The 13,749-nt window shown below is 40.3% G+C and overlaps 3 protein-coding genes across 4 annotated transcripts; 1 reads left to right on the top strand and 2 right to left on the bottom strand.

The window, feature by feature from the left end:
* Positions 1-541: 541 nt before the first annotated feature.
* LOC131362000 (histone H1.10) lies at positions 542-2,028 on the bottom strand. The gene has a single exon (XM_058403709.1). It carries the CDS (start codon positions 1,558-1,560, stop codon positions 841-843), a length of 720 nt encoding a protein of 239 aa, XP_058259692.1. The 5' UTR covers positions 1,561-2,028; the 3' UTR covers positions 542-840.
* Positions 2,029-3,493: 1,465 nt separating this feature from the next.
* Positions 3,494-6,583, bottom strand: LOC131362001 (ras-related protein Rab-7a-like). 2 transcript variants are annotated; one of them, XM_058403710.1, is made up of 6 exons: positions 6,484-6,583; positions 5,994-6,051; positions 5,664-5,790; positions 4,312-4,530; positions 3,871-3,999; positions 3,494-3,772 (listed from the first exon to the last, which is right to left on the bottom strand). In XM_058403710.1, the coding sequence occupies exons 2-6, from the start codon at positions 6,044-6,046 to the stop codon at positions 3,677-3,679; spliced, it is 624 nt and encodes a 207-aa protein (XP_058259693.1). In that variant the 5' UTR covers positions 6,047-6,051; positions 6,484-6,583; the 3' UTR covers positions 3,494-3,676. The 2 variants fall into 2 exon arrangements, with proteins under 2 accessions (XP_058259693.1, XP_058259694.1); XM_058403711.1 differs by lacking the exon at positions 6,484-6,583 and adding an exon at positions 6,334-6,477.
* Positions 6,584-9,792: 3,209 nt separating this feature from the next.
* On the top strand, positions 9,793-13,453 carry si:ch211-157b11.8 (fibroleukin). Its single transcript, XM_058403708.1, has 6 exons — positions 9,793-10,397; positions 11,174-11,360; positions 11,648-11,746; positions 11,827-11,939; positions 12,102-12,364; positions 12,667-13,453. Exons 1-6 carry the CDS (start codon positions 10,173-10,175, stop codon positions 12,995-12,997), a joined length of 1,218 nt encoding a protein of 405 aa, XP_058259691.1. The 5' UTR covers positions 9,793-10,172; the 3' UTR covers positions 12,998-13,453.
* Positions 13,454-13,749: the final 296 nt, after the last annotated feature.

Below are 13,749 nucleotides of genomic sequence, written 5' to 3'. Positions count from 1 at the left end.
AATCAAAAAATGTTATTGTTTTCAAAGGAAACACACAAGAAATTAGTCTGAATAGAAAATATAGCAAAAGAACAGGACTTGCTGACATGTCAGAGTTAGAAATAATGATTTTGATGGAAATGGTGAACATTTTCTTCTTTAAAAAAGCCCACCTTTGCAGCAATTACAGCCTGGGCATTCTAGCTGTCAATTTTTCCAGATAATCTGATGAGATTTCATCCCATGCTTTCTGGAGCATCTCCCACAAAATGGACTGGCTGATGGAGTCTTCCTCCGTAGCTGAAATATGCAAGTGATCCCAAACCTTTGAGCAATAGTGTATAAGATAGTGTTTTTCTGTTCCCCCATACACCTTGTTTATTATACCTCCAAGTGAATTTTTTCTGTTTTTTTTTTTTTACTTTCTTATAGTTATATAACAGTTATATATACACCGTTTTTGTAGTCCCCAGCAGAAATGCACATGCTGAATGCACAAATATTGATGAGGTATCAGCAATTAACTTTTAATTGGAACACCACCATGCAGAAGAAACACGCCTTTCGTTTTCTTTCATCGTTTTATTTCAAAAGAAACCATAAAGTAATGAATCTTAACAACTAATAGAAAAGAAATAACAAAGAGCAGGTTATAAAAGTGCTAATTTGTTTTCCTTTTCGAATAACTATTTATTTACATCAGTAACACCGAAATGGCCCGGACACTGTCCAGTGCTATGCATATGCCTCTAAATTAACTGTGCGATCATTAGGCTTATTTACATATACAGCGACAGCGTGATGCTGATAGTAAAGTCATGTACTTTAAACATAGCTTAAAGCATGCAGACTACAAACGTTTTAAGCCTTCTTGACAGTCTTTTTGGTCTGCTTGGCTTTCTTGGGCTTGCTCGCCTTCTTGGCTGCGACCGCCGGACTTTTATCCGCCTTCTTGGCTGCGACCGCCGGACTTTTATCCGCCTTCTTGGCTGCGACCGCCGGACTTTTATCCGCCTTCTTGGCTGCGACCGCCGGACTTTTATCCGCCTTCTTGGGTTTGGAGGTGTTCCTGTAGGTTGGAATCGCCTTCTTCACGCCGCCGACGCTTTTCTTTTTCTCCGCTGCTTTCTTGGCTGGCTTTTTGGTCGTTTTCGCAGTCTTCTTTGGCTTGGCAGAGCTCTTCTTGGTGTCGGAGGTGAATTTCTTCTTGTTGATCTTGAAGGAGCCGTTAGCGCCCAGACCCTTCACCTGCACCAGGGTGTCGTTCTGCAGCAGCGCGCGGATGGAGTAGCGCAGGTACACGCGCCCGTGCTGCTGGTCAAACCAGCTGGCTTTTTTCGCCTCTTTATAGATCTTAAAAAGAGACGAGCCGTTTCTCTCACCCAAGGTTTTTATAGCATCGATCACCAGCTGGCTGTACTTTCCGGGGCCTTTACCCTTCTTCTTCTTATTACTATTATTTTTCTTCTTTTTCTCTGCAGTGACAGGCTTTGCTTTACTGGCGGGCTTCTTTTTGGCCACCGGTTTTGCTGGTGTTTCTGGCCCTGCTTCTGGTGCAGGTTCCTCAGCCTGGGTAGACATGGTTATGCTTTTATTTCTGACGCGTCTTGAGATGCTTGAGAAGTTAGTCCGCTCTGAGACGTTGCTGTCAGCGAGGCTGATCGCTGTTTATCAACCACGCGCGGACGTGATTGAGAACAACAACACAGACAGCAGGTGTATGCCTCAAGTTGTGTTTTTTGCTGCTAGTTTGACCTCGGTTATCTCCCACATTCTCGTCCGTCCCGCATCCTAATCGTTCTGTCCTGAAAGTGCAACCAAGGCCTTGTTCAGTACTGTGCGGAAAGAGCAGATGGATCGCGAAACTCGGAAAAATCGCCATAAACAGAAGATCTCACCCCGCGCATAGCATGCAATAGCGAGTAGGGGAGGCGAATTAAAGTACGAATTGTTATGAAACTGTACACACACGCACAATGTCGGGGACATACGACGAAGGTTAAATGTGTAAATTACTGGAAAAGTGGTTAGTTCGAACTAGTTCACCAAAGATGTCCAAAATCTGTTTGGTTTAATTTCCCTAAACAAGCACATAAAACGCCATCACGTGGCTGTGTGTTTAAGCTTCCTGTAGTGTTTGAAAAGAAAGGGCGGTTCTACAAGAGGCATATTGGGGTGTGCCTTATGCGTCTCGATAGGTTATATATACGGTTTTTTGTTTAGTTTTAATTAAGTTTTGTTATCCAGATCAAATCTTGGAAGATGAAAATTAGGTTCGAGTGATAGGCCGCTAAATAACAGTAAATGTTTTAGGGATCTGGATCCACCGACACCGTTACTGGGATAAAGATGCTACTGAAGACGCACGATTTAATAATAATAATAATAATAATAATCATAGATAAACCGTGTAAAATACTGTTAATTACAGTTAGCTCCAAAACAAAATTTGACTCTGGGTTGTTGACCGGAAAATCAGGGTGCCCCAGCACCACCAAGCTGCCACTGTGTGTGCCCCCAACCCACCCTGCTCCAGGGGCACTGTATCACAGCTGATCCTGTGCTCTGACCCCAACCCCTCAAGGATGGGATATGCAAAGAAAAGAATTTCACTGTACAGTAATGTATATGTGACAAATAAAGACAACTTTAACAAAATTTGATGTGTCCAAACTAGCTGTTATATTGCCAGAACCACACTTATGAGCATGTTTCATTCCATCCCCAAAGTAAGGAGAATGGTAAAGGGAAAAACATGAATAAATGCAACAAATTAGCTCCCGGACAGTTTAGCTTTGTTGGGAGGTGAGGAAAATGGACATTGAGAGAACAAGTGAACAGGAGAACAAGTGCAGGCCCAAGGTAGCAAATATCTTTAAGGATCCCACACACCCCAACAACAGACCATTCTGGTGGCTGTGTTCTGACATACGCATACAGTACATGCTCAGGAAATAGCTCAAACATGTCACATACGGCATATTTGCACATGCACTGGACATAGATAAATCCATCCATAAATACCTTTTCAGATGATTAGGTGTGTTGTCCACTCCTCCTCCTTACCATATACCGAGTGTACAATGTATGGTTTATTCATTGTTTTAAGCACAGTCTTCTGATTTGTCATTTCTTGTTTCACTGCACCTTTTAATTTTTTTTTTTTACATGCTACAAATGGACAAGTAAAGTTTTGACTCTTGAATAAAGAACATGCAAAATTGCACACAGAAAGTAAGGCCAGCTCAGGATCGAACTTGGGACGATAGAGCAGTGAGGTGGAAATGATGTGCCAGCATGCCCACCACCCGCACCACTGTTTTTTAATACAAATTACTTAATTTGAGTAAGAACTATCTGTGTGTTATGTTGAATGTTCATTGTTTTTTGTCTATGGTAATGGACGACAAAGGAATTTTACGTGTGCAACCATGATATCTCTATGTTCCAAGGCAAACAGTTAATATCAGAGATCCCGTGGACTGAGAACAAAGGAAACGTTTCTTGAGAATGATGATTTGTTTGCATTTATTTAAAATCTTTAAATTTAAAAAAATCCATCATTTTGGCATATACTGTACATACAAACTGTGTGTGTGTTTATTGAAGTAAAAAGAAAAATTTGAAAAGAGCAAAGGTAGAGTGTGCAAATCTGTTTTTGTTTAACAGAGCATGTTAGTGTCTATGTACACAAGCGTTAGCAGCTACAGCTTTGTGCAGATGAGCTGGAGCTGTCATTTCTGTCCAACTTAATCTGATCTGGAAATTCATTATAAAGCTCAACATCTGTTTCCTAAAGGGAGGGAGAGAGAGAATGACATACACAGGTAAATGTAAATGGACAAACAGATCAGTGGCCAATGGAATATAATAAAAGAGCACCCTACTAACCTGTTTTAGAGCATTGCGTGCAATGGTTTGAAATGCTTGCTCAACATTGATGGCTTCTTTTGCGCTGGTCTCAAAGTATGGAATGTTGTTTTTACTCAGACACCATGCCTGAGCTCGCTTTGTCGCAACCTGAAAGACATGCATAGAACAGAAATATTAGAACAATACATAGTGACTCTGCACATTCTCTTCCACATTTTACAATCTGTTCACATTTAAAACAATTATTTCCAAATGGTATTATACAATGTTGTTTGATATGGAGGACATTTGTATTTTTCTTTATTTTCTCTAACTTAGATCAAGATTAGAGAATATTATGCTAGGGTAGAGTGAATTATTTTGAAAACCTTGGTCTTTAGGCAATAAAGCCAGTGTGTTATTAACAAGGTCTTTGTGAAAATCACAAGACACTTCCCATAGGGACTATGTGTTACTTGCCTGCCTGTTTTCCAGGTCGATCTTGTTGCCCAAGACCAGGAAAGGGAAGTTGTCTGGATCACGAGGACTGGCCTGAATCAAAAACTCATCTCTCCAGGAGTCCAGAGTCCTAAATGTGGTTTGCGCAGTAACATCGAAAACCAGAACACAGCAGTCAGCACCCCGATAAAACGCCACCCCAAGGGACTGAAACCTTTCCTGTCCAGCTGTGTCCCAAATCTGTCAGAGACAAAAAAAAAAAACTGTATTGGTCCTAGCAGAATTTCTACTAAATATTTACACAGTTTAACACAAACAGGTTCCATTTTGTGCTTTGAAAGAGTAATGCAGCAATTAATTTTTATTGAGAAAATTGTATACACTATATGGCCAAAGGTATGTGAACACCTGACCATTACACCCATTAAACTTAATATTCCAGACTGAATCCTGCTTTCTGTTAGAATAACCTCCACTCTTCTGAGAAGGATTTGTCCATTCAGTCACGAAAGGAATAGAGAGGTCAGACACTGGGCAGACATCAACCAGCCTTCCAGTTCATCCTGAAGGTGTTCAGTGACACTGGAACGGCTTTGGGTTCAGCACCTTAGTTCTAGTGAAGGGAAATGTGAACAGTACATACATAAAGAGAGTTTATACAATTGTGTGCTTCCAACATTGTGGCGGCATACTGGGGAAGGCTCACTTATAGGTGTGATGGTCAGGTGTTCACATACTTTTGGCCACACAGTGAACATTTTCTAGTTGTCTTCTGGTCACATGGCCATGTGGAACAAAATCATGTCTAGCAGTCTTAGCTACAGATTTTTTGCCAAAGCCTGATGAATATTACAGTCTGCTTATTGCAGCACTTTGTGATAGCAAAATATTGTCTTATATTAGATTTAAAACTACTTCATAGCATTGTGTCTTCAGGATTTACTAAGGGATTTGTTTAAATCAGTTCAAAGTCAGTGGTATATGGATTGCAATATCAGTCAAATGGGTGCTTCCTCTTAAAGCAGGCATTTCTTGGCCACATTTCCTGACAAACATGTCTGGTATTCAAGAAAAGTAGCACTTGTTATAATTACTTTAGAATCATTAGACTGTTTTTGCCACTTAACCAAGTTTATAATCACAAGTCACAAGCCCATCACCTATCACTTATACTACCACACCATGAAAGTGATTATGGATGACTGAAATCTTTCACAGACAAACAGCTCATGTAGTCATTAAGAGACTGAGAAAATCTGAGCATATGCCATATAGTTTAAATCTTCTGTTATAAGGCAGTAATATTGTCATGGAAAATGTTTTACTTATAAATTGTATGCTAATTAGGTGAGAGTGCATTTCAAAAAGAATACCTGCAAAGTAACAAGTCTGTCTTCAACCATCACCTCCTTCGTAAGAAAGTCAGCTCCTATTGTAGCTTTGTACTGATTACTGAATTTCCTGTTAACATACTGGTTCATTAAAGACGTCTTTCCAACACTGCAGAGAGAGAGAGAGAGAGAGAGAGAACTGAAAGAGGAAACTGGAATTTCCAACATGTTCACAGTAATGTGAGTCTCTTCTCTTGCACCAGACCCAAAGTTAAGAAAATGTCATTTTATATCATTTTGTCGATACTAGTATATCAGGAACATTAGAAATCCCTTTGTAATAAAATATCTCTCTTTATGTCACACACTTACCCTGAATCTCCAAGTATAATGACTTTTAGAAGAACTTTCTTTCTTGATGCCATTCTGCCTGGAGGACAGATCAAGGACAAGTCTGATTTAATACTACACCAACACACTGTTTTCATAGGTCCTTACAGATCATTTTTCTAAACTGTATTGCAGAGACAGCAACGATTATGTTTTATCATAAAGATGGTGATATCCACATAACTCTCTCTCTCTCTCTCTCACACGCACACGCACAGACCAAATACCTATTTTCTGTATGAAGTATGATTTTCTTCAACACCCAATGCACACACTGGAGTACATTTTCATCTCATACACATGTTAACTGCTGTGTCCAAACCTGTTACTTCTGGTCTTCTCTCCACTTCAACAGCAGCCTACTTTCACAGGCTATATTAAAATACTGGAATTATTTCCAGCTGTAAAAAAAAATGCACTTGTCTAGCTGGTGTCAAATAAAAAGCTGCAAAATTAGGCCGATTAAACTTACTTGTATTTGTATCTTAATTCCCGTCTGCTTTCCTTCCGTCTCTCACTTCCTCCTGGAGCTCCCGTGACCACACCAGTGACGTGCACGCGCATGCTGTTGGGGCGGGTACCAAAGCTATTAAATCACGCCAGTCAACTTACTACACTCTAAAACACGGAGCACGGAACAAAACACTGTCAACAGTATCCGTTTAACCTAAAATACATTATTGACATACGTTAATGAACTTACGTTATGAGTTATTGACATCAGATTTTTAGACTTTTTGTTCTGCTTTGTCAGGAAGGAGGAGTTGATCAGGGCAGACTCCACCCCCTCGACTTTCAGTGAGATGTATATGATGTATATGACGATAGCCTTTTACATGCGCTTTTTTTAAAGTAGTTAAGTGGTAGTCTTAATTGGAATTGTAAGCTTGCTGTTATAGACTGTTTATGCGCTATATTATATATAAGGTTTGTGTTCCTTCACAAGTGAAATCTTTAGGTTCAGAAATACATAGCACTCTTTCTCGTTTATTATCAATAATACACAATATTGCCAAAAGTTTTGGGACACCCCTCCAAATCATTGAATTCAGGTGTTGTTTTTCAGAGGTTGGACTTGGCCCCTTAGTTCCAGTGAAAGGAACTCTTAATGCTTCAGCATACCAAGACATTTTGGACAATTTCATGCTCCCAACTTTGTGGGAACGGTTTGGGGATGACCCCTTCCTGTTTCAACATGACTGAACACCAGTACGCAAAGCAACATCATGGATGAGTGAGTTTGGTGGGGAGGAACTTGACTGGCCTGCACAGAGTCCTGACCTCAACCTGATAGAAAACCATTAGGATGAATTAGAGTGGAGACTGTGAGCCAGGCCTTACCGTCCAACATCAGTGCCTGACCTCACAAATGCGCTTCTAGAGGAATGGTCAAAAATTCCAATAATCACACTCCTAAACCTTGTGGAAAGCCTTCCCAGAAGAGTTGAAGTTGTTATAGCTGCAAATGCGGGCCAACTCCATATTACATTCATATGCATGTGAAGGAAAACCTCCCAGTTTTGGCCTGTCTCACAGTCTCCGCTCTAATTCATCCCAAAGGTGTTCTATCAGGTTGAGGTCAGGACTCTGTGCAGGCCAGTCATGTTCCTCTACACCAAACTTGCTCATCCATGTCTTTATGGACCTTGATTTGTGCGCTGGTGTGCAGTCATGTTGGAACAGGAAGGGATCATCCCCAAACTGTTCCCACAAAGTTGGGAGCATGAAATTGTCCAAAATGTCTTGGTATGCTGAAGCATTAAGAGTTCCTTTCACTGGAACTAAGGGGCCAAACCCAACCCCTGAAAAACAACACCTGAATTTAATGATTTGTAGGGGTGTCCCAAAACTTTTGGCAATATAGTGTGTAAGCATGAGCATATGAAGTTACAGAGAACACTTTTAGTTATACCAGCGAGTGTCTGTATAGAGGAAAAAGGAATGAAAATGAAAAAACCAGAAATGAACATTAACGATAATGCTCACTGACCTTTAACACAAGATGGCGCCAGTTACTGAGATAAGCAACACGGAATCAACACCTATAGCAGGGGCCCATTTTATTATTTATTCGCTTTAGAAAGAATCTCATCAGAACACTTTGTTTATGTAAGAGACATGTGCGTGGTTTCATTTGGCTGATTTTTTCCCCTTTATCCAGAGAAAGTCACCACCACAACAATCATATATAATCGTCATATTATTGTCATTAACATAGTGAAATATCTACTATAAATGTCCTGAAGGGGCGTCGCTAGGGCTATTATACTAAGGCACGTGTCCCCAGTAATGCCCCAGTAAAGTAAAATCTCTTACTCGAGTTTCAAGTTCCAAAATTTGCCAAAGCAACAATAAGACGAAAGGTTAATGAAACAAGCTATCACACTAACATTCACCCTTCTGTAGGTCTTTGGCCGGTTGCAAAATACAGTTAAAATACAGGGTTTCCCCTTACCGTTGACAACTATGTGGTCATTCCTTACTTAAAGGAAGCAGATAAAGGAGTTGAACAAATGATTTCCTTACCCCATTTTAGGTAAATGCATTTTCAATGATAATTATTAAAGATAATTAAAGGAACTGTTATAAACTTGCACGGTGCAATATGCATACACAAAGAGGCTGCAACCAAGGCTGGTCTTAATAGTTGAAAGCAAACTAATCCTTTGTTCAGTAAACTGTCCGAAGGATCAACCAGTCTGATGTGACATGATACGGGTCGGACAAAACCATTTCATGAATCATTACTGATGTTTCTAACAGTACGAGTGTGTAGGTCCTCAGATTTAGCTGATGTTTTGATGTTGCTACAGAGAATAAGGAGCTGAGTGTCACAATGGGGCAAGACAGACCTAACCATCATGCTCTTATCAGTTCAGAAGGAGGAGCTTTGTAAATTGAGTCACAGTAAAGTGACTGAGCCACTCAGCCTACAGGAAAATACTTTGTTTATTTTTTGTTTACTGTTTCTCCACATATATACTTAATTTGACATTGCTGTCGTAAATAAATATATATGTGGATTGCAGAGTACATACATTAGGCATTCAAGAAACTGTGCCACAGTAGAAATTTATGCCTAGCAGCACTCCTGGTGTCCTACTTCAAGCAGGATGTCACTGCGCATCCACGGGTGATTTGTAATTCTTATGGTTTATGATGTAGTGTTTGTAGAGACTTCTGTAATAGTTTGAAGTATTATAGAGTATAAGAGTGTGCTAACTTCCCTGAACAACACTTACAGCTAATCATTCTTTCCTGTCAATCTGCCCATGAACCCCCCCAACTCATCACACCTACACACATATCGACACACAAGAGTAAATACACCACTCGAAAACATTCAAGGACAGTTCCAGCACCTTTCTCTTCTAGACAGAAAGGTCAGAGATCAGAGTGTAACGGAGGTCACACCACTGAGAAGGTGTGCATGTGTGGGTTTGTTAATACAAGCATAAAAGAGCACCAAGAGGAATTCCATGAGTCTTTCAGCGTTTATGAGCTTTAACAAGTTCAACAAGCAGTGCATAAATCACCACAAAAGGACAAAAGCCTAATAGAGAAGTTTGGATATATTCATTTGGAAGTATGTGTGGTATTTGGGTTTTGCATAAAACAGTATATGAATATATGAGCCTAGGAAATAGGCTAGAAATTAATTTGTGTGATCAGTCAGTGTGTGTGTGTGTGTGTGTGCGTGTGTGTGTTGGGGGGTAGGGAGCATCTGTGCATGTCAGAGAGCAAAGAAACTACGTTATCTAGGAATCTAAGCCAAGAACCCTACAAACAGAGAGAGAGAGAGAAGGGAAGGAGAGAAACAGAGGGAGGGATAGAGGGCTGGAAGAGGAGATCAAATAAGAAGAGAAAGACAGCAGAAGTTTCAGAAAGATGAGAGAGTGGAAGTGAGAGTGTTGGCATTTTAAAGACTCAAAGGCATAAAGAAGACACAACATTATCTGATGCAGACCTAACTGCTACAGATTTGAAGAGGAAAATATCCAAACACTTTTTTTTATTTATTTTATTTTATTTTTTGGAAGCGCTGGAGTCCTAGGTGGAGGAATAAAGGAGACAACAGTTTGTGCGGAAGATTGTTGAGAGGTGGCAGGAATCATCTGACAGTTGAGTGCAGTCACTTATTGGTACACCTCACGCTTTCCCATGAGTATCCTTAGCAGTGTGTGCTTTCTGCGCTGGCTTTTGCTGTGTGTGTGTGTGATGTGTCTGTGTGTAATGTGCCAGAGGGACAGTTTGGTGGCTGGGCCACCTAACAGAAGGTGTGAGGGGGGTTGCAGTGCAACAGCATCTCCCCCAAAAACACACCACACACAGAGGAAGGACACACTGCACAGAAAAACACAGGAGCCTCTCCAAAGAAACACACAGGTGAGTTTAGCTGAGTATTTTGTGTGTGTGTGTGTGTGTGTGTGTTTGTGTGTGTGGTGTGTGTGTGTGTGTGTGTAGATGCACTGTGCTTCTGCACTTGCTATGTAAAAAGCTAAACCAGTATATGGTTGTGTGTTAATTATTCTGAGAACTAGTCACTTTTTGATCTTTCAGTAATTGCATTATGTTTATATATGAAAGCTCTGTATCACTGGTTAGTCTGAGCATTTTTTAGTTTTTCTTGCAAGGTGGCTTAGTGTTTAGTGCATTTGCTTTACACCTTTGGGATTGGGGAATCAATTCCTGCCTCTCCCATGTAGAGTTTGTATTTTCTCCCTGTGCTTTGGGGGTTTCCTTATGTTGATAATGTTAGTCTGTGGCTTTAGTATGGATTTTTAATACATATATCTGAATTAGAAATGTCTCAAGTACTTGCTGCTGACTGCTGTATTTTTTTCATCCATCCATCCATCCATCCATCCATCCATCCATCCATCCATCCATCCATCCGTCCATTAGTTAATGAATGAATTCATTCATTCATTCATTCATTCATTCATTCATTCAATAACTGCTTTATCCTGGTCAGGGTCAACACAGAACCCAGTCCAGAGACAGTCCATCACAGAGCACCATGCCTACACGCACTCACTTACATCTACAGACAACTTAGCATAGCTGTGAATGCCTACATATTAATAACAGTTTTAAGGGATGTGCCAAACAAAATAATAATAATAAATAGGTAATATATTTTGCCTGTGTGTGTTGTTTAGTCATCTTCCATGTCAGAACGTCTGGTGCTGCTACAGCGGTGTATGAGACAACATGGACCAGCCTCAGGAAATCGAAGAGATGGATCCGATTCCCTGGCAGCCATTTTGGCTCTAATGACGGCCGTGCTTACCGAGTGTGATCTGCACTGCCACAGTCAGAGACTTAGAGACATGGCTGGCAGGCTAGGTCTGTGGCTTATATTCTCATAAACTCTGCTGGCAGATTTTAAACAGCACCTTATCTCCCCCACTAACACACACACACACACACACAGTAAACAGAGACTGATAGTTGTTGTACTCTTAGGAATGTGAGTCTTCTGAAAGTGTGACTAACACTTAAACAGCTTCTATTCAACCAGTGAGCAACCTTTAGGCAATCTTTATATAACCTTGTTGCAACCTCCTAAATAGAGTGGGCTGTAAATCAAATAGGCATAGACCATATAGCATGTCTTTCCCTGTGTCTATTAGAGAGAGCAGCAGTGGGGAAAAATGGAGAAAAAGACTTGCTGCTCTTGATGAAGAGCATCACACAGTCTGGCCCACAAGCAACACAAAGTGCATTAACAGGTATACACACAAACTCATTCAATATTAAATTAACTGTTATTGTCTTTTAAGTGTGTTTTATGTCGCTCTGTGTCTGGTAGTGTCTCCTTCCACAGGACTTTATCCACCGAATTGCTATGAGATCTTTAAGTTTGGAATAAAAGAGAATGGAATTTACACCATCCAACCTGACCCTCAAAAGCCAGCACTGGAGGTGCATCACACACAACTGCATGCATATGTAACAGAGACAAAATCCAAATGACATTACATTTATAATATTTTAAATATCCTAAAGCTATAGGCTTTAAGAATAGGATGTATACATGCAGTATATATGTGCACGTATTAGTAAATGTCTTTTCCTTAATTTCAGGCTGTGTGTGATATGGAGTCTGTGGGAGGCGGATGGACAGTGTTTCAGCGTCGATTTGATGGGCAAGTGGACTTTAACCGGACCTGGCAGGAATATCGTGATGGCTTTGGTTCTCCACAAAAGGAGCACTGGTTAGGGAACGCAGTTCTACATGCTCTTACCTCCAATGGGCAACACACACTCCGCATCACTCTCCAAGACTGGCATCAACAGACCAGACATGCCATCTACAACACCTTTAAAGTGGCAGGAGAGAACCAGAGGTGCAGGGTTTCTCATGCACATAAACACACATCCAAAACAGACAATGATGCAACTCAGTAGTGTACACACCACAGGAACAACAGCAATGAAAGTCTTTATGACCTGATTATCTTCTAGTCTGTCTAATCCTAGTGTAGTGGTTGCAGTTTTGAATTTGGTTTGTATATACAACAAACACACATATTAAACATTTGTTAATGGATTCTGTGCACTCAGGAACAGACACAATAAATGAAGTTTGTGTAACCCTCCATAATATCTCACTTTTCCTGCTTTTTTTTAATTTATTTTTGTCTGTCAGGTTTCGTTTGACTGCACAGAATTACCAAGGTGATGCTGGTAACGCTCTCAGCTATAGTAAGCACTACAACCATGACGGCAGAGCTTTCAGCACGTATGATCACGATCATGATCGCTATGCAGCTGGTAACTGTGCTCAGTACTATGGTGCAGGCTGGTGGTTTGATTCCTGTTTGGCTGCCAATCTGAATGGACGTTACTACCGCGGCCGCTACACTGGCATCACAGATGGCATCTACTGGGGCACCTGGTACATTCTCACTGACTCTCGAACTGGGGAGAGATACTCGTTTAAAAGTGTGGAGATGAAAACACGGCCCAGACAGCCCTAAAATAAGCATTGTCTTCACATGATCAGAGAACATACACACAAATTATGCAATGCTACTTTTGGTTTTTATACTACACTAAAACTATAGTGCATTTACCTTGTTGTATTTAACAGTAGGGTCAGTCATATTTAAGTCAGGACACATTATGTAATATTTAGCAAAGTTATCCTCATAATCTGGCGTCTCAGCTCTGTATGACATCCCAGAGTCTGTAAATGGGAGAAGAACATGAATGGATCCAAGCAATTAGGTCAAGGAGGCTTTTATATTTGCCTGTATGTTATGTTACTTGGTAATTCTGCATGCTATCAGTGTTCTAGTTTAAGTAGCTCATGTGTGTTTTGGAGATGAGGCTTTGGAGAGAACACTGAAGGGAGTGAGTATTCTTGCTTGTATTTTGAGTTTCCAGTCAATACTTTAAGGTGCCTTCTGCTAAAAATCACTGAATGTATATGGCAAGACATTTTATAGCCAAATGTATGAAAATATCTTTGTGAAAAATAAACCTTTGGAAAGTACCTTTTAAATGAATTATCATTTGTATCTCTTTGTCATATATATACACTTTGGTATTTGGTTTAGGATAAGGGTCTGTTAGTGTATCAGACAAGATCATGAAAATGATGCAAGAATGAACATATGCAAGTTATGCAATGAACTTATTCAATTCCCTATATAATACCCTCCAAATATATGTATATATGCCACTTGTACACCCTCACATATGTAGTTATCCAATCAGCCAGTCATTA

This window comes from Hemibagrus wyckioides, linkage group LG11 (assembly GCF_019097595.1).
Source record: "Hemibagrus wyckioides isolate EC202008001 linkage group LG11, SWU_Hwy_1.0, whole genome shotgun sequence".
Classification (NCBI taxonomy): Eukaryota; Metazoa; Chordata; class Actinopteri; order Siluriformes; family Bagridae; genus Hemibagrus; species Hemibagrus wyckioides.
Note: the sequence above shows the minus strand (reverse complement) of the source record. Positions and strands in the feature narration are given on the sequence as shown.

Bases quoted from the DNA above. Each gene is read 5' to 3' on its own strand.
- si:ch211-157b11.8 (XM_058403708.1), top strand. From the start codon at position 10,173: ATGAGTATCCTTAGCAGTGTGTGCTTTCTGCGCTGGCTTTTGCTGTGT. The intron at 11,747-11,826 runs GTATACACACAA...TGTGTCTGGTAG, and splicing joins AACACAAAGTGCATTAACAG to TGTCTCCTTCCACAGGACTT. The intron at 12,365-12,666 runs GTGCAGGGTTTC...TTTGTCTGTCAG, and splicing joins GTGGCAGGAGAGAACCAGAG to GTTTCGTTTGACTGCACAGA.
- LOC131362000 (XM_058403709.1), bottom strand. From the start codon at position 1,560: ATGTCTACCCAGGCTGAGGAACCTGCACCAGAAGCAGGGCCAGAAACA.
- LOC131362001 (XM_058403710.1), bottom strand. From the start codon at position 6,046: ATGGCATCAAGAAAGAAAGTTCTTCTAAAAGTCATTATACTTGGAGAT. The intron at 5,791-5,993 runs GTAAGTGTGTGA...CTCTCTCTGCAG, and splicing joins ATTATACTTGGAGATTCAGG to TGTTGGAAAGACGTCTTTAA. The intron at 3,773-3,870 runs GTTAGTAGGGTG...CCCTCCCTTTAG, and splicing joins CACGCAATGCTCTAAAACAG to GAAACAGATGTTGAGCTTTA.